This window comes from Marmota marmota, unplaced genomic scaffold (genome assembly GCF_001458135.2).
Source record: "Marmota marmota marmota unplaced genomic scaffold, marMar, whole genome shotgun sequence".
Classification (NCBI taxonomy): Eukaryota; Metazoa; Chordata; class Mammalia; order Rodentia; family Sciuridae; genus Marmota; species Marmota marmota.
In genome coordinates, this window is record NW_026000026.1 from 1,302,716 (window position 1) to 1,326,406 (window position 23,691).

Below are 23,691 nucleotides of genomic sequence, written 5' to 3' on the forward strand. Positions count from 1 at the left end.
GAGGGTCATCCTTTGCGTAGGGGCTCCTGTTGGGGTCAGAGTCCCCTCCCACCCTGGGGCAGCAGTGGTGGTCATTTCTGAGTGAAGAGGGCTGCTCTTGGACCTGGGTCTCCTGCTCTCCTGATGCCCTGACTGCGTTACTCAGTCCTCTGGGCTCAGCTGCAGCTGGCAGCATGTCACATCAGTGTGCCCTCCAAGGCCACCGCCTCCCTGTCCAATGAGCTGTGGGCTTCCAGCAGGAGTCTGCCCTGGGGCCTCAGTCCCCCGGTGCAGCCAGGCCTGGTGGCACCTGGTCCTGAACACTGTGGCACTAGCTGTGCTTGGATACGCTGGGCAGGCAGGAGTGCCCTGGTCCCACAGAGGCACCTGCAGGGGCACATCGGGATCAGGAAGCCGTGGAGAGGACAGCAGGGGTGGGTGGCCCCTGTGCTTGGGACTGGGCCAGTTCCTCGACCTTTCAGATCATGTGTGATTTGCCTCCACCAAGTCCCAGCCACAGTGGCCAATGCTCCACCCCAGTCATTGAAAACCTTCAGGAAACTACTGTTGTTCGGAGCAACATATGTGAATTTATTTTTTGAATTGTGTGATTTACAAAATCCAAATACAGATCAAGTATTTCCAATGCAAATTTAGTGTCTAAATGGAGGCGTGCTGGAGCGTAAAATCCATGCTGGTGTCAAAGACACAGCGGGGAAGCAGCACTTTCTCATCGTGATTCTAAGCTGAGGAGACAATATTTGGAGGGTAGTAGGATAATTAAGTGTTTATTACAACGAGTCCCACCTGTTTGTTGGGCCCTTTGGAGGTGTTACTGGAGACGTCTGTCCCATGTGGTTGGACTGCACTCCTAGGACAGCCCCAGGAGGAGCGTCAGAGACACGAGGTGGGTGTGGCTGGGGGCAGTGGGCAACTCCACAGGGCCTGTGGGCCAGGTCGCTGGGCGGGTCCAGGTAAGTCTGGCTGGCTCCACAGGCTCCGTGGTGGGTCCTGGAGCTGCCGCATCCCCCTCCTGCACACGTACGAGGTCTCGCAGGAGGAAGTGCCACACAGAGGAGGACAGGTGGCCGTCCTTGGGTGTTTGTTGAGCTGGGGGGGGTCCTGCAGCGGGGCAGGCCGTGCTGCGGTTCAGCTCCTGCAGGGCCAGCGCTGGAAGAGAGGTGGAAGTCAGGGGCCCTAAGGTTTGTGTGTCCACTGAATCCTCCGAGTGGGCTGGGCAGGGCTGCAGATGTCTCCCCAGAGGCGCTTCTCAGTCACCGTGGAGGTGGCTGTGGGGGCCGAGGATCTCTGATGACGGTCACTGTCGGGTGGTGTGCGTAAGACCTGCTTCTCAACCTCCCGGCCCTGCGTCGTTGCTTCCCTGGTCCGCGCTGCGACTCCATCTTCCTTCTCCTTCCCCGACACCTCCTGCAGGGCTGGGAGGTGCCTGTTGGTTCCTCTGTGCTCCACAGTCCTGGCAGCTGCTGCCCTCGACGGGCACCCACTAGCGTGGGCGTGGAGATCCCTGAGCACATGCCGGTCAGGTGCCTGCATCATGAAGCCTCTTTGGAGCATGAACATGGGGACGTGAAGGGCTGAGGGTCACGTGCCCATTGGCCCCCCAATATCCCCCAGCTCCAAACTCTCCCAACCTGCTGCATAAACCCATGGCCCAGGCCAAGTTGTCCATGGGGTCAGCCGAGAGCCCGGGTCAGCTCCTGGGTTGTCCTCAAGATGCTGGCTCTCGGGTGTGGCCGATGCAGCCTGTGACTAGGAGCAGATGGGGCTGACTCCAGGCAAGGCCCAGAGCTGCGGAGGACAGTGTGGGCCGCCGTGGTCAGGGACATGGCTCATGGATGATGGCTCAAGCCAGGACAGCCACCAAGGACAGGCTTTCTTGCCTCACTGCGAATGCCGCCTGGGGCCTGGCCTGAGTGGTCAGCAGTGTCCCTTCCTGGGCGGGATGAGCTTCAGGTGCCTAATGCAGCAGCCCACTTCCTGCAGGGTGGTCATGCCTGTACCCTGGCAACGTCGTCCATTCACAGGCCTTTGACCCCTGTGCAGGGTCCCCAGGGCTGCCATGTAAAGTGCCACCAACTGGGGGTCTTAAATGACAGAACCATTCCTCACAGCTGGGGAGGCCAGAGGTTCCTAGTAAGGCAGGGTTGTTCCCTGGGGCTCTGGCCAAGCAGCCCCGGACCTCTCTCCCAGCGGGGGTCCTTGGTGCTCTGAGTGCCTCTGTCCTGCATAGCTTTCCCGTGTCATCTCCTCCTCCTGCTCCTCGTGCTCCTCCTCCTCCTGCCCCTCCTCCTCGTGCCCCTCCTCCTCCTGCTCCTCCTCCTCCTGCTCCTCCTCCTCCTGCTCCTGGGGTCAGTGCCAGCGATTGAACCCAGGTGTGCTCTAACACTGAGACACATTACCAGGACTTTTTAGATTTATTTTGAATCAGGGTCTCATTAAGTTGTTGAGGCTGGCGTCAAACTTTAGATCTTCCTGCCTCAGCCTCCCAAGTTGCTGGGATTGCAGGTGTGCGCCAGGGTGGCTGGCCCTCTTTTCTTCTAATAAGGAGACTTGTCACTGGATGTAGGGTCCATCCTAATTAACAATGGTCTCATCTTGAGAATAAGTTTACCTCTGCAAAGGCTCTTCGCATATAAGGTCCCATTTCCAGGTTCAGTGGGGAAAGACTTGGTTATGTCTTTAGGGGCTACCATCGGACCCGCTGCACTACGCATCATGAGGGCAGAGACCAAGTTGCTTCATTCCTGATCCCCAGGACCTGGCGCCTAGCAGGTGCTCATCAATAGTTATTGAATGAATTACTTTAAAGGAAATAGGTGAGGAGGTGGTGGGGATGTCTAAGCTCATCGACATGGAAGTGAGTGGAGTATGTTTGAATATTCCCATAAAAAAGTCAAAATAAAACTGGGCGAGACAGGTGCAGTGGCACACGCCTGTCATTCCCGTGACTCGGGAGGCCAGCCCAGGTAACTTGATGAGACCCTGTCTCAAAATAAATCTAAAAGAGCTGGGATGTGGCTCAGTGGTAGAGTAACCCTGGGTTCAATCCCTGGTACTAAAGGACAGGCAGGGCAGGGCAGGGCAGGGATGGACGGTTAGAGTGGGCTCTCCCTGACCCCGAATCCCCCTCGCAGGGGGGTGCAGGGTGGAGGGGCCTGGCTCCGCCTGCTGAGGGGATAGACAGTCATGCTGCTGTTTCTCGAGACGCAGGCTGCAGGGTGTGGGGGACCTCAGGGCCTCTCAGTCCACCTGCTGCCTAATGTTGTCCCTGGCAGTGTCCTAATAACGAGGCTGCTTCCCTGCTTGACACCATTGGGACCGGGATCTCTGTACTGCACAAGACAGGCCATTTTGCTTTTAGAGCATCTAAATATTAGCAAATCATTTTAGCTCTGAATCTCAAGGACAGAGGCCTCTGCCGCTGTGCACCCCGAGGCAGGGGGCGCCCTGAGCTCCGTGCGAGGAGCTGTTGGCGAGAAGCGCGGCACGTGCCTGAGATCTGCTCGCAGGCTATATATACATTCGGCAGCTGCTCGGATGCCAGGGCGCTCTCGGCTGTTCTCCCATCTGTTAATGTAATTATCTCTGGGCAGGATGCGCGCAGACTTCGCCTCTACTATGTACTCTTTCATATTCAAATTTTTCCACGAGAATGACTGCTTCTACAATAAAAAAAATGGGATTTTTCCATCTCCTGAATGTGTACACAGTGAATTGGACGGCGAGGTGAGGGGCTGGGGGATTGGAACCAGGGGAAGGGGCTGGGCGGCCCCAGCTCCCTGATGGCCCCAGCCCCGGGGCCTGACGTGGCGAGGTGCAGAGGGTAGAACAATGCCACCCGAGTCCCTGTCCTGTGCCCAGTGCTGGCAGCCCGCAGGCCAAGCTGGTGGGGCAGCTGAGGGACCCTCAGACTCAGGCCACCTCCGGCAGTTGCTGCCCCTCTCTGGACAAGTGCCCTTGGTGTCCCCGCATCCTCCAGCTCTGGCGCCAGGATTTCAGGCAGCACAGTGCGGACGAGGGCGGGGATACCTGCATCGCACAAGTGCCCAGGGCTTCTCCAGAGCTGGGCGAGCTCCGGTCAGCACTGCCACCCAGGAGGCCCCGGGGCGGGGATCCTTACCGGCTCTGTCCAGTCCTCGGGCTCACTCTGGAGGTGGAGGGCACCTTCCGTCAGAAGAGTGCAGTCCGGAGAGTTATTCAAGGGAGCTGGCCAAGCTGCCTGGAGCCGCTGTCCTCGTGCCCATGGGATGTGACCCTCGCAATCCAGTCCATCTGGTTCCTGAAGCAGCTGGGCAGGCTGAGGCTAATGCAGGCCTGCTGCAGTGTCTGCGGCCACCACTCTAGGAGTGCTGGTGTCCCATGCCAGGGGCACCTCCCAGTGGCAGGAAGGGCTCACCTGAAGATTGGGGCTTCCTCTGAGCTCCTGGTGACCAACATAGCAAGAAGCATGGGGAATCTCCCACCGGCAATTTCAAAGGGGAGCTGTGGAGCCTCCTGCAGATGCTAACGGCTGTGGGCACAATTCTGCAGCGTGTGTGACACACCCACCTGTGGCCCAGAGACGCCAATCCCACGGTGGGCGCTGGTGTCAAGGGCACGCCGGTGCAGGGTGGGGGACAGCTCACTGCGTGCTGGAGAATCGAGGACTAGGAATCAGCCTGCATGTCCACCTTTGTGCACTGGCCTGTCCCCTGAGCTTTGTCTGCGTCAGGGAGACGGGAGGCCATGCTGGGGCGCAGGTCCTGAGCCATCTCTAAGATGCGGGGCAGATGCAGAGTACGGAGGTGGAAGGAACCCGGGCCAACTCTGTAGGGGTCACGGGGACTCTGGACAGACTGAGCAGCGTGACCAGCAGGTGGACTGCTGGGGCTGAACAGAGGGACAGCAGACAGGCTTGAGCCCCTAGTTGTTCCTTCTTTACTCCCTGACTTTGACCCCCATTTATGATTGGCAGCTGGGTCCTGGTGTCCAATCCTAAAGGTCCAGCCAAGGGGCTGCTTCCGAGGACCACCCTGAGGCAAGGGCTTGAGTAGTTGTTCTTTTGGGAGGTGACACTGGGAGGCACAGAGAGCTGGGAGACGTGCTACCAAGTGGGGCACCCTGTGGGCACGGGGGCACATCCTGCTGGGCGGGGCCTGGGTTGTCCCTGCTGCTGGGACCGGGAGGGAGCTGGGTGTTGATCTTTGGCCCCTGGAGTTGGTTGGAGCTGCACCAGGGAAGCAGGAGTTCAGGGGCGACTTCCCTCCACCAATTTAATTTGGGGAGGTGGGTGCGCAGGTGCCCCTGGCCCTGGCAGCCCTGCTTCTCTGGCACAGGCCCTTTCCTGGGATCTTTGCTGGCGTCACCAGCTCTGGAGTGGCATGTGGGGTCGTGGTGGCCTTCGGGGGCACATGAGGTGGGAGTGGTGGGATGGGCGTCTGGTAAAGGGACCCACGTGGCTTCATTCAGCCGGCACTCGAGGGGGCAGAGCGTCTGTCTGACCTAGAAGCCAGTTGGCCCAGGAGCCCGTCGGGGCTTCACATGGACTTCTTGGCTCCCAGGTGGGACTGGGAGGGCACAGGACTGACCTGGAGGCCACAGGTGCACGTGCCCCGGAGGTGTGGCTGGTGCTTCGAGGGCCTGGCCAGGCTGGTGGACTGCGGCTGACTTGCTCCTCTCCTTGTGGGTCCTGCACCAGGAGCACCCAGACCCGCCGCTGCCCTGGGGAGCTGTCCGTCCTCCCCTGCAGGACTGCGCCCAGAGGTTCTCTGCATGTTCCATGGGCTCCAGGCGGGACAGCTGACAGTAGCCCTGCCGTGTGCTCTGCCTGGACCTGGCAGGTGCCACAGCCTTTGAGCCTCAGCTTCCCGTCTGTAGCGTGGGGGGAGTAACACAGAGTCCAGGTGAGGCTTAGGTGGGTGATGGACGCAGGACACCCGCATCCAGCGCTGGCCCTGCTCTCAGAGCGAGAGGGATTTGAGCAGAATTCATTGTGAGAGCCACTGGCAGAACTTCCCAGTGGGATCTGTGGCCACTGCTCCAGGGACGGGGCTCTCGCCAGGACAGCCTGTCATGTGCACACAGGGACACGATGGGCTCTGTCCCCTTGCACCAGCTCTCTGGGTGCCTCTGTAATGCATGGCTGGAAGCAAATTGGGGGACATAGCCACCCCCAAATCTACTGGGGGAAAGTGTCCCCAACAGCTATCAGGCACAGCAAGCGCCCCCTGCCCAGAGCCCACCAATTCAGCTTTATCAAGAGGATGCGCTGGTGGCATCTGCATGTCCCAGATGTGTAGGAGGGAGACTGACTCGTCCTTCTCCAAGGCCAGCACAAAGCCTGGAGCCCAGGGGAGAGGGAGGGGAGGGACACACCCCGAAAGAGCCCCTCCATTTCTTTGTAGCCCCAGGGCGTACCCCTCCCCTTTGGCCCCTGAGGGAGAGCAGTAGCCCTTGGTTCCCTTCCTGTGGGCTGATGGACTTCAGCCAGGGCCTCTGTCTCAGGGCAGGTGTGGGAAACAGGCTCCTGTTGACAGGCCAGACCCCAGCACTGTGGCTTGTGCCCCAGGAGTCTCTGCCCTGGTCCTGCAAGCTGCATGCACCCAGGTGCTCAGTTCCTGTCTGGGTGGAGAGAAGGATCCCGATCTCTGCCTCCCCTACCTGCTCCTCCCCCTCCCCCTCTCTCCTCCTCTCCCCACTCTCTCTCTCCTCCCTGCTCCTCCCCTGTCCCCCTCTCTCCTCCTCTCCCCACTCTCTCTCTCCTCCCTGCTCCTCCCCGTCCCCCTCTCTCCTCCTCTCCCCACTCTCTCTCTCCTCCCTGCTCCTCCCCGTCCCCCTCTCTCCTCCTCTCCCCACTCTCTCTCTCCTCCCTGCTCCTCCCCGTCCCCCTCTCTCCTCCTCTCCCCACTCTCTCTCTCCTCCCTGCTCCTCCCCGTCCCCCTCTCTCCTCCTCTCCCCACTCTCTCTCTCCTCCCTGCTCCTCCCCGTCCCCCTCTCTCCTCCTCTCCCCACTCTCTCTCTCCTCCCTGCTCCTCCCCGTCCCCCTCTCTCCTCCTCTCCCCACTCTCTCTCTCCTCCCTGCTCCTCCCCGTCCCCCTCTCTCCTCCTCTCCCCACTCTCTCTCTCCTCCCTGCTCCTCCCCGTCCCCCTCTCTCCTCCTCTCCCCACTCTCTCTCTCCTCCCTGCTCCTCCCCGTCCCCCTCTCTCCNCTCCCACTCCTCTCTCTCCTCCTCCCTCCTCCCTCCCTCTCTCCTCCTCTCCCCACTCTCTCTCTCCTCCCTGCTCCTCCCTGTCCCCCTCTCTCCTCCTCTCCCCACTCTCTCCTCCCTGCTCCTCCCTGGTCCCCCTCTCTCCTCCTCTCCCTCACTCTCTGTGTGTCCTCCCCTGCTCTCTCCCATCCACCCTCTCTCTCCACCCATGCCTGAGTCTAGGCTGAGATCTGGTGTGTGGGCTCCTGTCCCCATGTGGCCACCACCTGTGGCTCGTTGGGAGGCCCTGGTCTCTTTCTCTCTGGCAGAGAGACTGAAACATGGTTGAATGTCAGCTGCCTGAGATGACCCTAGGAAGAGGGTGGTAGGGGCAGGGAAGGGAGGAGGGCCCGTGAAGGGCAAGGCTGGTGCCCCACTGAGTGATCACCCTCAGGGAGAGGTGGCTGGCCGGGGATCTATTCCACTCTTTTCTGTAGAGGGGCATGAGTTCCCCTGGGGTCCTGTGTGTGCTAGAGCTGGGGGCTTCTTGCCTTCCTTGCCAGGAGCCGGCTCCAACTGCTGACTGGTGCTCAGCAGCTGTCGGGGAGGGCAGGGTGGCTGAGCGAGGTCCTGCCCCAGGCCCGAGTAGCTAAGGGCTTCTGGGCTTGGCCAGGCCAGGCAGCCCAGGCAGCAAGGCCCTGTGGGTGAGAGGGCCGGCGTGTGCATACAGGTCACGTGCTCTTGGTGTGTGTGCCCTGGCGTGTGCATGCAAACATGTGTCGCTCACCTGCATCTCACGTTTCTGTGTGTGTCCACATGAGATTGTGCACTAGTGTCACACGGGTGTGTGTTCGAGCGTAGCGAGTGCACAATCATCCTCTGCATGCTGTGCCTGTGTGTGCTGGGAGGCCCTGGGAGGGCAGGTGCTGGACGGCCTCCTGCCCACCTGGTGCTGTCTGCTGTCCACCCCGCTGGCCCCTGCCTCGCCTCCTGCCCCGCCTTGGCGGGCTCTCTCTGATGGGTGGTATTCCTTTCATCAATCCAGCCTGGACGTGGTTTCCATGGTGTTCTGGTAAGAACTGGGTTCAGATCATAATTGCAGGGAGCCGTGAGGGAGGGGAAGGGCTGTGTTATTTTTCCTTCCAGGGCGTTCAAGACGTATGTATAGGATTCTCTCCCAAGCCCACCCCGTTGCCTAGCAATGGTGTGAGCCTGCCCACTCCTCTGTCCAGGTCCTGGAACAGGGCTGAGTTCAGAAGACCTGCAGGGTGGGAGGGCTCGGCCAGGGCTCTCACCCTGGTGGGCTGGCCTGGAGGGTGGTCGGGGTCAGGGCTGCCTGCCCTTTGTCCCTCAACCTCCCTCTCATGACTGGCTGGAATTTTGCCGTGAGCCTCATTCCTCTGACACTCTGGTCAACGTGCCTCTGAGGTCAGTGTGGAGGCCAGCTCCCCAGGCCTCTGAGGGAGTGCGACTGAGGGTCTTTTCACAGAGCTCTGGAGCCTCACAGCTGCGGCTCTGCCTCTCAGGAAAGGGCCGGGCCCCCTTTAAGGACACTTGCCCCAGGAGCACCTGGCTGGGGAGTGGGTGTTGGATGAATGTGGGGGGTGCTGGGGAGCTGAGGGTGGTGCTCCCCACTGGGCCGAGTCCCAGGGCCCTAGGGCTGCTGACTGCATAGGCCGGGCTGGACTGGGAGGCTGACCTTCAGCAGGCTCCTGTGGTTTTGGTGCTGGCCGGTCCCCTGACCACCAGGGACACTGGGTGGAGGAGTCCCGGAGGCCTGCAGTCTGGACGACTTCCTTGTTGCCCCACAGAAGGCAGCACTTAGTTGTGGACAAGGCCCTGCCTCTGTCTGTTGGCCTGGGGGACGTGAGTGTGTGTGAGTATGTGTGAGTGTGTGTGTGAACATGTGTGAGCATGTGTATGAGCGTGTGCCTGTGTGTGAGCGTGTACGAGTGTGAATGAGCATGTTTGAGTGTGGCTACCTGTACCACTGGGGACTCATGCAGGTGGACAGGACCCATGCCCCTCTGTCCCTGGTGCACGGCCCACGCTCAGGAGAAGCCACCCCTTCCTTGCTCCCTGGAGACTGGGATGGAGCAGAGACCTGGCAGGTCAAAAGTCGTGGGGGCTCCTGCGCTGGGCAGAGAACCTGGTGAGGGCAAGCAGACAGTGGACCGGCAGGGAGGCCAGGCAGACGGTCAGCGCCAGGTCCTGGAGGCCGGGGAGCTGGCAGGTTTCTGTGGGCCTCCTGTCAGGGGTCTTCTGCTGTCGCTCTGGTCTGAGCACAGCCGTTGGGCTGAGCTGCATGGCTCGTGGGGTCCGGCAGCCCCTCATTGCGGCCAGACCTTGCCCTTGCTCCTGTCTGTGCCAGACGTCTTATTTTAAGGAGAATCCTACTTGCTAAAACCCAGGGGTTTGTTATATTTCACACATTTTTTTTTTGTGGTGTTGGGGATCAAGCCCAGAGCCTGCTGGGCAAAGGCTCTGTCCCTCACCTACACCCCCCAGACCCAGTAATTCTGTTTTAAAACACGTAACCAGAGTTCTAGAAGGGACTTTGTGCGCGGGGAATTTCTGCAGAGAACAGTGAGAGGCTGCTCGGCGGCTGGGGAGGGCCGGGGGGCTCTGTGCTCACCCTGGCAGGTCCCCAGCCGAGTCCTCAGCCCATGCATCTTGGTAAGAATGCCAAGCAGGGGCTGGAGAGATAGCTCAGTGGTAAAGTGCCTGCCTTGCATGCATGAGGTCCTGAGTTCAATCCCCATCACCAAATAAAAAATAAACAACAACAATAAAAATGATATTAAAAAAAATTTCCACTTGGTTTTTTTTTAAAAAAAAAAAAAAAGAATGCCAAGCAGGACTCTGCCAGAGCCATCGCCATGGGAACGAGTGAGTGAGAGAGGGGATGTGGGCGGAGGCCCTCAACAGAAAAGTCCAACTTGGGGTCCACAGGGTCCTTTATTGAGATATGGGGGCTTCTTCAACTGCAGAGTGGTGGGGTGGGGACATTCCGAGGGACACTGGAGTTACACAGTGGGTTTTGCCATCAACACTGGGCTCATGGGACTCTGGTCTCTGTGGGAGACATGCCCACAGCACTCAGGGCTGGGATCCCATCAGTGTCACAGGCGCGTGTGGCACTGCATGGACACGTGCCCACCCACGTTCAGCACTCGGGACTGAGATGATGACCTAGCCAGACACTGGTCGCAGCCCAGACCCTCCACGCAGACCCGCCTCCAGTGCTCTGGTGGACTGGGCCTTATCTCAGGGTGTGTCCCTCCTGTCTCCAGGACAGTCCCAGCAGTCTGAGGTGGGATGGTCAGGTCTGCTCCTGGACGGGAGTCTGAGGCTCAGAGGAGTCATGCCAACATCTGCAGTCCGGGAGGGGTCTCTGGGTGGACTGTGTGAGTGTGCTCAGATGTCTGGTGCCAGCGCCCAGCCTCACCCACCACTGCCTAGGGTGGTGCTGCCCTGACCTCAGAACCCCAGAGCGGGCAGGGCAGACCTTGTGGTGGGCACTGGGGTGAAGGAGCAGATGGGCCTGACTTGCCTAGGCCTGCCCTTGGTGACCTGAAAGGTCATGGGGCTTACAGCGGGATTCCGTGGGGTCCAAAGAGCACTCCAGTTGATAGCAGAGTGGCCTGAGCCGGGTGGCCACAGCGGGATCCCTGTGTCCCAAGACAGTGCTGCTTTGCAGCCTGTCTGCCCATCCACCTGTTCCCCTCCTGGGCAAGGGGACCCAAGACGGCAGAAGCTACTTTTAAACGGGCTCCGTCTTGCTTCCTGGCACTTTGCACCTGCTGGTCCAGGCAGCTCATCCTGGGATCTGTCTCAGGGCTCAGGAACCTTCTCGGCAGGGGGCCTGGGCAGGTTCTGTCCTGTTTGGAGACAGCTCCTAGGGACCAGGGAGGCGCCCGCTGGCAGGCTCTTCCAGGCGCCGGAGCCCGCCCGGGGCCAGGGCTGCTGCCTGGCGGCTGGTGACAAATGAACCGTGTCTCAGCCTCGGGCTGCTGGCCAGCAGGGTGCCTGGAGCGGGCTCCTGACCTGCGGCCAGCCCTGGGCACCTGGCACCTTACACAGGACATGGTCCCAGCAGCCCTGGCCTATGCCCTCCCACTGCTTAGGCCACCCCCTGCCCCCAAAGCCATCCCCGGCTGCTGCCTGCCGGTCCTCAGCCTGCTCGGGTTTGTCCGAGACCTCGAGGCTCCGAGTGCGCTGAATGACCAGGACACCTGGGGGGGAGGCACACACCCCGATCTGCAATTCCCTCTGCACCTGTGGGGTCTCGGCCCCTCCTGCAGGATGTCCCTGCAGGGCCCCCAGGGAAAGGTCAGGCCAGCAGGAGGGGAGGCCCTGGGCTGGAGAGTCCAGGCTGGCTCTTTATGGACGTATCAGTTGGAGCCTGAGCTGCTTCTGTGGTCACCAGGGTGAGGGCAAGTAGGAGGGGTCCCCTCACACCCAGCATGGTCCCCAGGCCTGAAGAAGAGTATCAGGGGCTGGTCTGACCCCATGGAAGGGTCTGGGTGTGAGGCCCAGGATGTGGCACTTACTGGACCTCGAAATGGACTCACCCTGAACCAGAGGCAGAGGAGGCCAGGATGGAGCCCATGCCGGGCTGGATGACCTCTCCTGGCAGTTCACCCCTGGGGTGGGTGGTGGCTGGGGTCCTGTGGTGAGACCTACTGCGTGCAATGAAGCGCCCTGGGGAGACACAGCCCAGCTGCCCAGGCCGGGCCCGGGGGCTCCTTTCATGTCCTTTCTGGCCATCCATTAACCTGGAGACAAAGAAGCTGCCCCCCACTGAGCACTGGCTGTCCTGTGAAAGGCTGATTTTGGATCTGGGAGGTGAACAAAGTCTCCATCTGGCTTTTAAAGGCAGGGGATGAAGACGCGGGGATGGGGTCGGGGAAAGAAGCCTCTGTGGTGAGGGTGCTGGGCCCAGGCCCAGGCGAGCTGGCCGCTGGCCGGGCCCTGGAGGCCCTGGGTGGGGCTGCCGCCTGCTCCCAGCCTCCTTAGGCCTCGAAGCTCCCGCTGGACCCTAGTACAGCGTCTCCCGGGTGGCGCTGCTGGAGTAGGCGTGGTTGCTGGACACACTGTTGGGCTTCCTGGAGAAGGTTGGCCTCTTCCTCCTGCGCCGCCATGTGGGACAGAGGCAGGCCAGGGTGGACAGGAAGATCTCACGGAAGTTGGCGGAGACCAGGTTGTAGAGGATGGGGTTGACGGTGGAGCTGACATAGAAGAGTGCGTTGGTCAGCATGAAGAAGTAGTGGTAGAAGTCGTAGAGGAACCTGGGGGCGAGAAGTGCTCAGATCCTGCCGCCCGCAGGCAAGGCGTGGCCAGCGCAGGTGTACTGTTCTGCATGGGGGTCTGGCTTCTGCACTCCTGCCTGGACCTGGCCTCTTCAGGAGGGGCTCCGTTTATCCTGGTCCTCACCTCTCCTGCAGCCCACCTGGACTGTCCTGTAGCCCAGCACCCAAGGCCTGGCTGACCCCCAGCCTAACTTGCAGCCTGGCCAGGACGGCTCACCTCAGCTCGCCTGCCCCCCAGGGCGTCTCGCTCCCCGCTGGGTGGGAGTTTCAGCAGCCTTTCCCGGGCCTGCCCTCTCCTCCCTGCTCTGTCCCACCCCAGGCATGCTGACCCAGGGGTGCCCATTAGGCTGAAGGACCTGTCACCAGCGGACCTGGCAGCCCTGGCGTGCATGGGACAGTGTACACTGCAGCCATGGCGGTGGCCTCAGAAATGCCTGCTGGTGGGTGTGTGGCTCAGGACCTCACCACCGCTGGGTGGGAGGCTCTGCACCTTAACTCTCTGTACACGTAGGGAGTATGCCACGCACCTTCTCCTCCATCTGGAGCCCAGAACGCTGCTGCCTGCCAGATAGCGGGCACCTCGTGTGCCTCCGTGACCAGTCCCCTGGAGAACCCAGGTGTCGGGATGCCTGCAGGTTTCCCAGGTGACTGGCTTCTGGGGAGCTAAGTGTGTCTGCCTCCCCCTGATTCCTGCTCCTGTGTCCACAGTTATTAGCTGTGACAAGTCACAGCCCCGAGTGTGACTCCATTGAGTCCCTGGGTCCAGCCCAGGTTGTGGTGGCCCAACAGCTGCCCCTTCAAACCTAATGTAAATGTGGCAGGATTCTTAGGGTCTGCTGCCCCTCTGCCTGACCGCCCTCCACAGCCTCTCCTGCCCAGCCCAGCCCTGCCCTGTGCTGCCCACTCCACCTGCCCTGGGGGTGCCCACTCGGGGCCCCAGCACTCACGGGGTCCACTGCTCATCAGAGATGTAGCAGAACATGAGACGCCGCACGTGGTAAGGCAGCCAGCAGACCACAAAGGCGATGACCACAGCGCCTGAGGGACAGAGCGGGGCCTCAAAGAGATGCAGGAAGATGTCCCAAGCGCCCAGAGGGGGACATGTTCCCAAGCTGCCCGGGCTACCAGAGCGAGCTGTCGGCTCACCGCGATCCCATCAAGTCCAGTCCTGACATTCATGAGGAATCTCAAAGGACCTTGAGGAGCAAGAACAGCCTTGCAAAAGAAGGACGAGATGGAGACCCTCGTGTTGACCGCAGAGCCCACCGCGGGCTACCTGCAGGGCACTGACGGGATCGCCACCCGTGACATCCCCAGGGTGGCTCTGCCTGGGCCGGGGTGCCCCTGGCTGCTCCAGCCAGGGCTCCTCTGATGGCAGCCCTCAGACCCCTTCTCAGGACCAGGTCCCCGTCACTCTGCGTCAGTGACCGGGAGACTGAGGTGGGGGCAGTGCCTTCCAGGGGACGTAGCGTTTGGAAAAGTCCTGTCCACAGGTGCTGCTTCTGGGCATAGCCTGGGCCCCCACGTGAGCCCTGCCCCAGCTCCTGGGCGGGAGGCTCTGGGCTGCGGGGCTGCAGGGCTGGCCTTCAGGTGCCCTGCCAGCAAGGCAGTGGCTGCACTTGGGACTCAACAGGGCAAGTCCCCGGAGACCTGGCCACACCCCCGGAACAAATCTGAGGGGCCGGGACCAGGAAGGAGCTGAGGTTTGGTTTTGGCAAGCGGAAATGCGGTCCAGGCACCTGGAATGAGGGTCCTCCCTGACTTCTTCGCTTCACACCTGCAGTCGCCCCGAGGTGCAGGAGCGGGATGCAGCCCGCCCTCCGCCCAGAACCCCCGACCCAGGGCCTCGGCACAGCTGTCCTCAGCTGAGCTGGGGGGACTCCCCGAGCTCCCGCCCCGGGGCCTCGTCACTGGCTTTGATTCCTTCTTCCGGCTCATCGCTGTCTGAAAGTGCCGGGGCCCAGCTGGCATCCCCAGAGCCCCTGTCCCCAGCGCGCAGGGCTGGCCTCCACCTCTGCTGCCCTCTTGACTGTGAGCAAGAGGCCCCGCCCCACGGGCTGGGGGGGGGGCGAGAAGGAGAGAAGGCAGGGAGAGCACCCGGCCGGGTGTCCGCCCTGGCTTCCGTCCCATGTCCCCAAGCCCTGCTCCACTCTGGGTCCCACGACACTGGCCCCACCCCAGGGCCCACGGTCACCTACGTAGGACCCGGACGCCGTGCCGCAGGGCCTGGATCCTGCCGGGCTCGACGGACAGGCTGAAGGTGCTGTGCTGGGCGCCCGCCGTGCTCACCCGGCCCTGCTCGGCGGCCTGGCGCACCATGACGGTCAGCTTGTTGGCGATGACGGTGTTCAGGACCGAGATGACCACCATGGGGAACACGAAGGACATGAAGGTGTTGATCTGCAGGGAGCAAGGGTGGGCGTCAGCCTGGGCAGGAGGCCAGCCGGGCCTGCAGTGGGAGGCGCTCCACCCACACAGGGCCAGGCGGCCTGGCCCTCCAGTGCCCGACCCCCAGCCCCGAGCCGACTCCCCGTCAGTGTCCCCAGCCCGCCCCACCTGACCTGGCTCCCAGGTCTGGGCAGGTCACGTCCACAGCTGCAGCCCCACCTATGTGGCTGCTCCACGGAGACAGGTCCCACCCTGTGTGCTGACCGCTCACGTCACCCTAGGTGGACCGTCACCCCACCCGCTGCCTCTCAGGCTGGAAGCGTCAGCCCTTCTTCCCAGCACCTGGCCCCACCCACACCTCCAACCTCCAACCTCCCCCGGGGACACGGAGTCCCAGAGACCAAGGACCAGCCTAGGCCACCGGCTCAGAGGTGGCAGGACCTGGATTTGATGCAGGCTGAGACTGCCTTCATGGGCATCTGTTTAACTAATGGCCAGGCCTGTCCAGAGAGGAGAGTGGCCATGCCACCTCCTGAATTGGAGGCACCACTCCTCACGGGAATAGAGCACACCAGTGGGCGTGCCCCAGTGGGAGTGAGAGGTAGGTGCTGGCCAGCAGTGGCCTCAGTGCCGGGCCTGGTGCCCTTTGTGGAGGACAGTAATGGCCATGACCTGTGAAGGAGGGGAGGGAACATGGAGATCCACAACAGCTGCCCAGAAATGCTGGAAGTTTCTAGAACATGGACAGGTTCACTCTCTGAGCCTCTTGTGCCTTGGCCACAGCAACCCTGAAGGCCCTGTCCCCGCATGGCAGCTCCAGACCCCACTCAGGAGGGCTTGGCGCCTTCAGGGAGAGGAGGCCTGAGCCCACCCTAGGCCCATTGGCTCAAACTCTGCCTAACAGGGGACAAGCTGCTGGGGTGTGGGGGAGTGACCTTCTGACCTGGTGTGTGGACAGCCCTGCCCTCCGCCAGGGAGCTGCCCCTCCAGCCTCCCTTCTGGGGCTGGTTGAAGAGGAACAGGAGGGCGTGGCTGGGAGGAAGGCTCCCTCCTGCACGCGTCCGGTCCCTACTCCTGGTCCCCAGGCAACAGGACACTAACATGGCGGTGGGCACTGGGCCACAGGGCCCTTGCTCTTTCTGTCTCCTTTCCTGGGGAGCTGCCCACTCCCCATAGGGAAATGGCCACCAGCACGTTTCCGAAGCCCTGGACTGGCCCTCATCAGACAAGTGACCACTGCGCTGTCATCTCAGCACCGATCACATTAGTCTGATGCAGGACACAGGCTTTGCCCTGGGCTCATTGAACTGGAAACAGCACTTGTGGCTGCAGACTCCATCTTGCAGCCGCTGGGGAGAAGTGCCTAGGAATGAAGCCGGCACTGGGGAGAGAAAACCACTCGTGACACCTGGGAGCCCCTGGATCCCACTGTGCCTGCAGCTGTTACTCCTAGACTTGTATGGTTTCTTGAACAGAATGAGTATTCCTTTCCCTGCTGAAGACAGGTTGACTTATTTCCTGGAACTTGTGCCCCAGCTCAGTGGTCCAGCACCAAGAAAGTCCAGGTGGAAAGAAGACTGAAACGATCATAGCAGAGATCACAGAGGTCTCACATGCACCCGGATGTCTCCCCTGGCATTTCCCGCCCCTTTGCCAGGCTCCACTGACTGTTAGTGGGGACCAACAACCGCTGTCTGTATTCAGGGTACATTTTGACATTTGTGTCTGTGAATTGGTCACCCCCGTCAAGCCAATCACCCGCCACGGCAGGCAGTCATCCCCTTTCTGTGATCAGGCCATCGGGACCGGCTCTCTTAGCCAATGTGCACAATCCCAGATGCATGCACCTCGCAACCCCGAGAGCTCAACTCCTCACCAACAGACCCGTTATGCAGCCCCAGCTCCCGGTAGCTGCCATCCTGCATGTTTCTGAGACGACTCTTCAAGTGCGGTCACGCAGTCTCCTTGCCATGTCGGCTTCTGTCACTTAGTGTCATCTCCTTCAGATTTACCCACATTACCCCAAGTGGCAGCATCTCCTTCTTTTTTAGGGCTGAGTAGTGTTCCACCTTTTCTCACCATCACCCCACGTCTTGGCTGTGGTGAGCACAGGGGCAAACGTCCCTGCCACAAGTGGATAGCTACTCGACAGTGAGACCACCTGGTCCTAGACTGTTCTAAGCTCCTAAGGAATCCCCGTGTTGCTTTCCCTGAAGGCGGTACAATATACCTTTGTACCAGCACCGTGGTGGCACTCCCCTCTGCACACTCCCAGGGGCGGCCACCTGTTCCATGCCCTCACTGTGAGTCACGTCTTGCTGTGCTTTCGGTTTGCATTTGCCTGATGTATGATGCCGGCCGCCTTTCCTCCTACCTGCTGGCCATCTGGTGTCCTCACGGAGCGTGGCCTCAGGAGTCCTCGCCACTCTGGCTCTTGGCTGAGGAGTGGTACGAGGTCCTTGCCTGTTTGGAGGTCACCTCGGCAGATCCACAGCCTGCCTGCGTCTCCTCCCAGGCTGCACACGCCTTCCGCTGCAGTCCTTCCTGTGCTGTGCAGAAACTTTTGAATTTTAGGTGTTCTTACTTATTTTTGCTTTTGTCTCTTATGTTTTTGGTGACACAGCCCAGAAACCAGGACCCGTGCTGGGGACATGCGCCTGAGTCTCCTCTGGCACCCGCCTGGCTCCGGGCCTCGCGCTCAGCTCTGTGACCCGCTGCAAGTTCTTTCCCATGTGGCGAGACAGACGGTGGGACCCTGTTCTTCTGCACATGGACTGTCTTCCCAGCACCACCGACCGCAGGGACCTGGCCGGCGTGCCTTGCTGCCCGCCTCTCTGTCTGCCGACCACACGCGTGGGGCTGGGTCCCCGAGCTCTCCGTCTCTCCCGTGTGGGCCTGGTTCTGTGCCAGCGCCACGCTGTGCCACCCACTCGGCCGCTCTGTGGTGTGGTCTGCGATGAGGGCCGTGGGGCCTCAGCTCTGCTCCTCCTCCAGGCTACATGGGCGGTTCGGGGCCCCCCCAGGGTCGTTTCTTCATTTCTGTGAAAAACGTCAGTGGGAGTTTGGGAGGATTTGCCCTGATCTGAAGGTTGCCTGGGCGTTTAGCAGCAGGGATTCCTGCCATCCCGACCACGGACCCCTTCCCACTGTTCTCGGTTCCTCTGTGTTTGCAGCTGTGCAGACCTTTCTCTCCCTGGTCACACTGACCCCCGGGGACTTTGTTTTACCTGGTTTGGTAGCTACTACAAATGAACTGCTCTCCTGATGACTTTCTAGCTGGCTCACTGTTAGCGAATGGAAACAACTGATTTTTGTAGTGCGACATCACAATCGTGCCTTCTGCGTTTCTGCATCCTTTAACTCTGGCCTGATTTTTCTGGAGGAGTCTGGGTTCTCGGCAGTGCGGCCATCTTGGTGGAGAGCAGACAATGCCGTCCTTCCTCCCCAGGCGGCTGGATTTTATGTCTCTTGCCTAATTGTGAAGCCTGCAGCGCAGAGTGGAGTGGGCGGTCAGTGGGTGAGTGGGCCTCCCTGCTGAGGGAGGAACTGTGGCTTTCACCCCTGTGGCTTGTCACACACGGCCTTTACCGTGTGGACTGCACCCAGCCCGCAGGAAGCCCCAGCCTGTCCTCTGGCTAGCTGGGCCCCGGACAGGTCCTGGGTAGACTCCAGCCTCACGGTCTCCTTTCTAAAAGGGAGACTAACAACTACTCACTCAAGTGCCAAGAGCATCTCTGACCTCCGACACACCAGGGTTGTCCCAGGGTGCTGGCACGGGGCAGGCGCGGCCTCAGGGTGGGGAGCTGGCATGGGCCGCTCTGAGCGATGCCTCTGTCCTCTCCTTCATGTGGACTTTTGGGGGCAGGAGAGAGGTGGAGTGAAAGGGTTAAATGGTAAAGAGGAGTTCAGGGTCAGCTGGAGCGGGGTGTGGGTCTGAGCTTGTGGGGGCCTCCTTCACGGGTGGGTTCGTGAGGTTGCCCTCAGCATGTCTGCCCACAGGAGAGGCGCACAGGCAGGTGGGAGACCTGACACAGCCACAGACACGGGGTGGGCGGTCCACTGCCATCAGCCATCCTCTGCAGACGAGGAACTCTGGCTTGTTTTGCAGCGGGGCCTTTTGCTCTTGCGTATAGATGGAGAGACAGTCCCACCCGCTGTCTGCCTCGAGGCTCAGCCACCTCCTACGTGAGGGTGAAGCTCCAAACAGGGCTCAGGAGGTTTTCAGGGCCCTGCAGAGGCAGCGGGGGACAAGAGGCCTCCCACATGGGGACAGTCAGACTGGGACACACCATGGCCCCAAGAGTAGATGGCCAGCCCCTGCCAGGCTAGCTCGGTGCCCCTCTAAATGCTGACCCAGGGCAAGTCCAGGGTCTTGAGACTGCCCGTTCTCCTCCTCCACCACACTGAGGCCAGGGGTGTCAAGGTGCAGGCTTGGTTGAAGTGGAAAGCTGTGCGGAACTCACAGGCCACCGTTGAGGCTGGCCAGCCAGTTGTGTCTGTCACACCGTGGGACAGGTGGCTGCGACTGTGGCTTAGGAAAGAGTGAGCCTGGGCAGCGTGCAGTGTGGAGGCTCACGTGTGGCCCTCGGGCACACAGCCTGGCTCTGCAGAGAGCCCACCAGGTCGAGCGGGTGGGTGGGTGACAGCGGGAGGCTCTCGGTTCCTGTGCAGTTGGAGCCGGAGGGAGCTCGGTCAGTCCAAGTGGCCTCCACAACATCAGACAGAGGCACAGAGGTGGCTGGGTTGCCTCTCTCAGGCAGTTCCTGTGACAGGTGCCCCAGGGTGAGCAATAGCCCCGTGGTCACACCAGAGCCTCCCAGGCCACCACTCCTTCCTGGACAGGGAGGACACTGGGCAGAAGGAGTCCACGTGCTGCTGGTCTATTCTCACTTGAGAGGTGGGATGCTAGTGTCTGGAGAGCAAGAAGGGGTCGCTCAAGGTGTCACAGGCCAGGATCTGCCAGGAGTGAGATGGTCCAGGTGACTGCCCAGTGCTGGTCCTCCGAGAAGGACTAGGGGTGGGGAGGGAAAGAAGAGCAGCCCAGAGAGCCACAGATGCCTGAGGGCAGGATCCTGTGTGAGTGGGTGTCCAGGGGGAGGACTGAAGGTATAAGAATGACCTTGTTCTAGGTGGCTCAGGAGGGGCCAGCCTGGGACGCTGTGCTGCCCCAGTTTCTGTGCGGACATTTGAGGGGCCGCGGCTCACACTCCATGCTGCCAGACCAGGAAGCCAAAGTCGTGGGATTCTCAGCCCAGCAGGGGTGCACGCCCTCAGTGGACACTAGCCTCGCAATCAGGACAGGTCAAATCAAGCCTGCCTTGCTGTTCAGTCAGCAGTGACCACAGACCTGGGTCCAGGAGGAGCCTGGTGGATGCCTCCAGGAAGGGGTCCTGGGTCTGACCCTCCACTCACAGAAGCCACTGGCATCTCCGAGCCAGCGTCAGGCAGAGTAGGAGAGGATGAGGCCTCTTACCCCAGGGGCCCTGCGGTCCACGGGCAGCTTCCAGCTCTGCGGCCTGTTTCAACCTGTCCACCCCACCGCCGGAGCTCTGGTGCACAGATCCGGGCTCAATATGGAAATAACGTTTGGATTCCCTAGCTTCCACCTCCGTCCATGCTGATACCACACACTGTGGTCACCACTGGGGCGGCTTGCTGGACCCCCTTAGTGGACATGTGTCAACCCTGTGAGGTAGAAGCTGCCGCCACCTCAGCCGCCTTCCTGGGGACCCAGGAGATGCTCTGCCCGCGGGAGCTGTTACTGCCCTGCTGTGGCCTGCAGGGGCACACCCACCCCTCTTCCCGGGATGTCCTTCCTGGGCACCTGCCCAGCAGCCTCTACCTACTTCTCTCCTGTCCTCCCCCCCCTCTGCCCCACCTGCTGTCCTCCTCCTCCAGTTTGGAATCTCTGGACCAGGGTAGCACAGTGCCTGGGCTCCCAGTCTAGAGACGCCACAGCCCCAGGAGCCTTGGGAGGTCAGCACCATGGACAGTCCCTTCGCAAAGGGCAGACTGGCTGGAGGGGGCAGGGAGCTGGCAGGCCTTTCTCCAGGCTGGAGCGGTGAGCAGCCTGGGCCCTCTGCAGGACGGCCCTCCCCACCTCCGCACAGCTGGCGGCCCTGGACGTGGGCTCCTGAGAGCTGGAGCCACAGCGGCCACCATCTGAGCGAGAATTGGCAGAACAGAAAACCCTCAGAAGCCACATCCTGTCTGCTCCTGTCTGTGCTGCTGGCCTGGCACCAGCCTGGCTGCTGGGAGACCACTAGCTCGGCACAGAGGCCTCAATCGGATTAGGGAAATGGCCTTTCCCACAGCCCTGGCCTCCTCCACCTGTGCCGAACCCTAAGCCCTCAGGAAGGGCCTCCCTGGCGGGGAGGGGTGGGTGTGGGGCCTGGACAAGGCTATCCAGAGACCTTGACACTGTGCGGAGCAGCAGCCAGGGCGGAAAGTGGCTGTGGGTCTTCCCAGCACCTTCAAGGTGGACAGACGCTGCCCGCACATGGGCGCTTGGCGTCAGCAGGGCAGGATGCTCCCAGCCCAGGAGAGTGCTCTAGCTGGGGGGGGGGGGGTGGCCTCCGCCCAGGCCCTGGCCCCACCTCTGACCCGCGGCCTGGAGCCGCAGCGGGAAGGAAGCTGCCACCGGGTGTGTCTCTCCGACCAGGGCTCCACGTCCCTCTAGGGTGCTCCACTCTCAGCTGGTCAGGGCTGGGGTGGGCTGACCACCCTCAGGCTGGCCCCGCCCTTTTCCCCATGGAGGAGTGCGCCTGGCCTCCCAGCCCCTAGGGACTGGCTGCTGCGCCCAGCCAGGAGGAGGAGCTGGAGGAGCCTTGTCTGCATTCCCTCCCTCCCTCTTCCTTTAAACCTCTTTGCAGTTGTAGATGGAGAGCACGTCTTTGTTTTTGTGTGGTGCCAAGGGTGGAGCCCAGGCCTCACACGTGCTAGGGGAGCGCTCGGCCACTGGGCTGCAGCCCCAGCCCTGTCCATATTTTTTAACTGTAGGGCATCAATCTGAGTCTGAAGGATTAAAAGTGGGGTGACTCACTCAGCGTGGGGGTGCGGAGCCACGCCCCGAGCCCAGGCGGAAGCTGAACTACCCAAGCCCTGCTGAGGCTCCCTGCTCCAGGCCAGGAGGGCCGGGACCCGGCGTGGGGCCCAGGGCTTCCCGGAGTTGCGCCAAGTCCTCAGCTGGGATGGGGAGGCATGTCACCTACACATTTGGAAAAGGACAGGGATATGGCTGCCCACTCCTGCCACCCACGGCTGGTTGCTGGGGTTCTCTGGCTCCCGTGGCCACTGGCAGCTGAACCACCAGCCCCACAGTTTTGAGTGTTTTCTTGACACGTAGTTGTGTGGGCAGCAAATATCCTGTTCCTCCCAACGTCTAATTGCCTTCCACCGGCAAAGCTGGCCCCTGTGCTCCCCGTGGACATCTGGCCCCCAGCCTCTGTGTGCCTTTCAATAGAATTAGCCCTCCGTCCTGCTTAGGTGAATCTGATTAAGGTGGACACAGAGCCAAGTGTCCTCTCTTGCCGGAAGAGGCTTTGGGGTGGCTGGTGTGAGTAGGGAGGGCTGGGAGTGGGCACCCACGTCCCGCAGAGCCCTCAGTGCAGGGGTACTGGATCCAACTCAGACAAAGCTGGGCCCCGTCTCTTCCCAAGATGACCAGGCATGGGGTCTCCCCTGGGATACGTGACATGGTGCCTCTGTCCCCCGTCCCCTGGGCTGTAGGAAGGTGCCCTGAGAGCAACCAGGAGCCAGGGCACTGCCCCCACACAGGCCCCGCTGGCTGCGGGAAGCCCCCGGGGCACGTGGCCCAGAGGGGCTGCAGGGTGCTCTCCCAGTTCACGGCAGCCTCCCTCTCCACGCAGACCACTGGAGGCCATGCCCACTTGTCTGTCACGGCCACACGGGCTCTTCTTTACCTTCGCAGACAAGGAGGGTTCTATCTCGTATTTACCGATTTTCTATGCTCATGGTTCTCCTCGGTGCGTTTGGGTGTGAGGTGGGGACTCTGGGTGGGACATGCCCAGGCTTTGTTTCTAGACACTGGGAAGAGGGCAGGCCGGGGGTCCCCCCTCAGGGCAGGCGGTGCCCAGCACTCAGCCTCGCTTCCCTGAGGGGGCTCAGAAGGCCCAGGCCGTGTTCCTGCCACTACTGCAAGGCTGAGAAGCTGGGAGTCGTGGTGAGGGGTCACCCCAATGTTGTCCATCATTTGCCCATCCCAACCCTGTCCTTCCACTGGACATGTGTCCTGGGGCAGGGGTCCACAGATGTTTCCTGTAAGGGCCAGAAGTCACTGATTTGGGCTTTGTGGGCCAGGTGGTCTCTGCCCAAACTATTCAACTGGTCACTGTAGCCCAAACATGGCCTGAGATCACGTGTGAAGGGGCAGGTGGGCCACAGCAGTAGGCCGGGTGGACTTCACTCCTGGGCCCAGGCCGCCGTCCCCTGTCCTGCAGGCTTGAATTCTGGACCATGGGACAGACACTGGGTACTCACCCCAGCACTGTCTGTCCTGGAAAACTCAGGGCCAAAATAGCCAGGGACCGAGAAGGGCCCACAGCCTGTGCCTCGTGTGAGTGAGACAGGGAGGAGCAGAAATGGAGGAGCCTCACTGTGGCGCGTGTGCAGAGGGAGGCCAGCTGCAGATGGCAAGGAACACGGTCCCCACCCGCCTCTCTCCTCACCACCAGGGGCCTTTGGCAGTAACCAACCATCCCCGGGTGGCCATGGGCCCTGCAGGCAGCGTGTGGCCAACAGGGCCCCAGGCCATCGTGGGGACCCTGGGGGGAGAGCTGTCAGGCTAAGAAAGCTCCCCCCCCCCC

At 61.4% G+C, this 23,691-nt stretch overlaps 1 protein-coding gene across 1 annotated transcript in view; it reads right to left on the minus strand.

The window, feature by feature from the left end:
• Nucleotides 1–10,105: 10,105 nt before the first annotated feature.
• Nucleotides 10,106–23,691, minus strand: part of Ntsr1 (neurotensin receptor 1) — a 35,511-nt gene continuing 21,925 nt past the window's right edge. Inside the window, exons 2-4 of the mRNA XM_015502226.2 lie at nucleotides 14,677–14,878; nucleotides 13,426–13,516; nucleotides 10,106–12,457 (exon numbers count right to left, since the gene is read on the minus strand). Of these exons, the coding sequence (XP_015357712.1) occupies nucleotides 12,208–12,457; nucleotides 13,426–13,516; nucleotides 14,677–14,878 (543 nt within the window). The 3' untranslated portion in view covers nucleotides 10,106–12,207. The remainder of the gene's footprint in view (nucleotides 12,458–13,425; nucleotides 13,517–14,676; nucleotides 14,879–23,691) is intronic.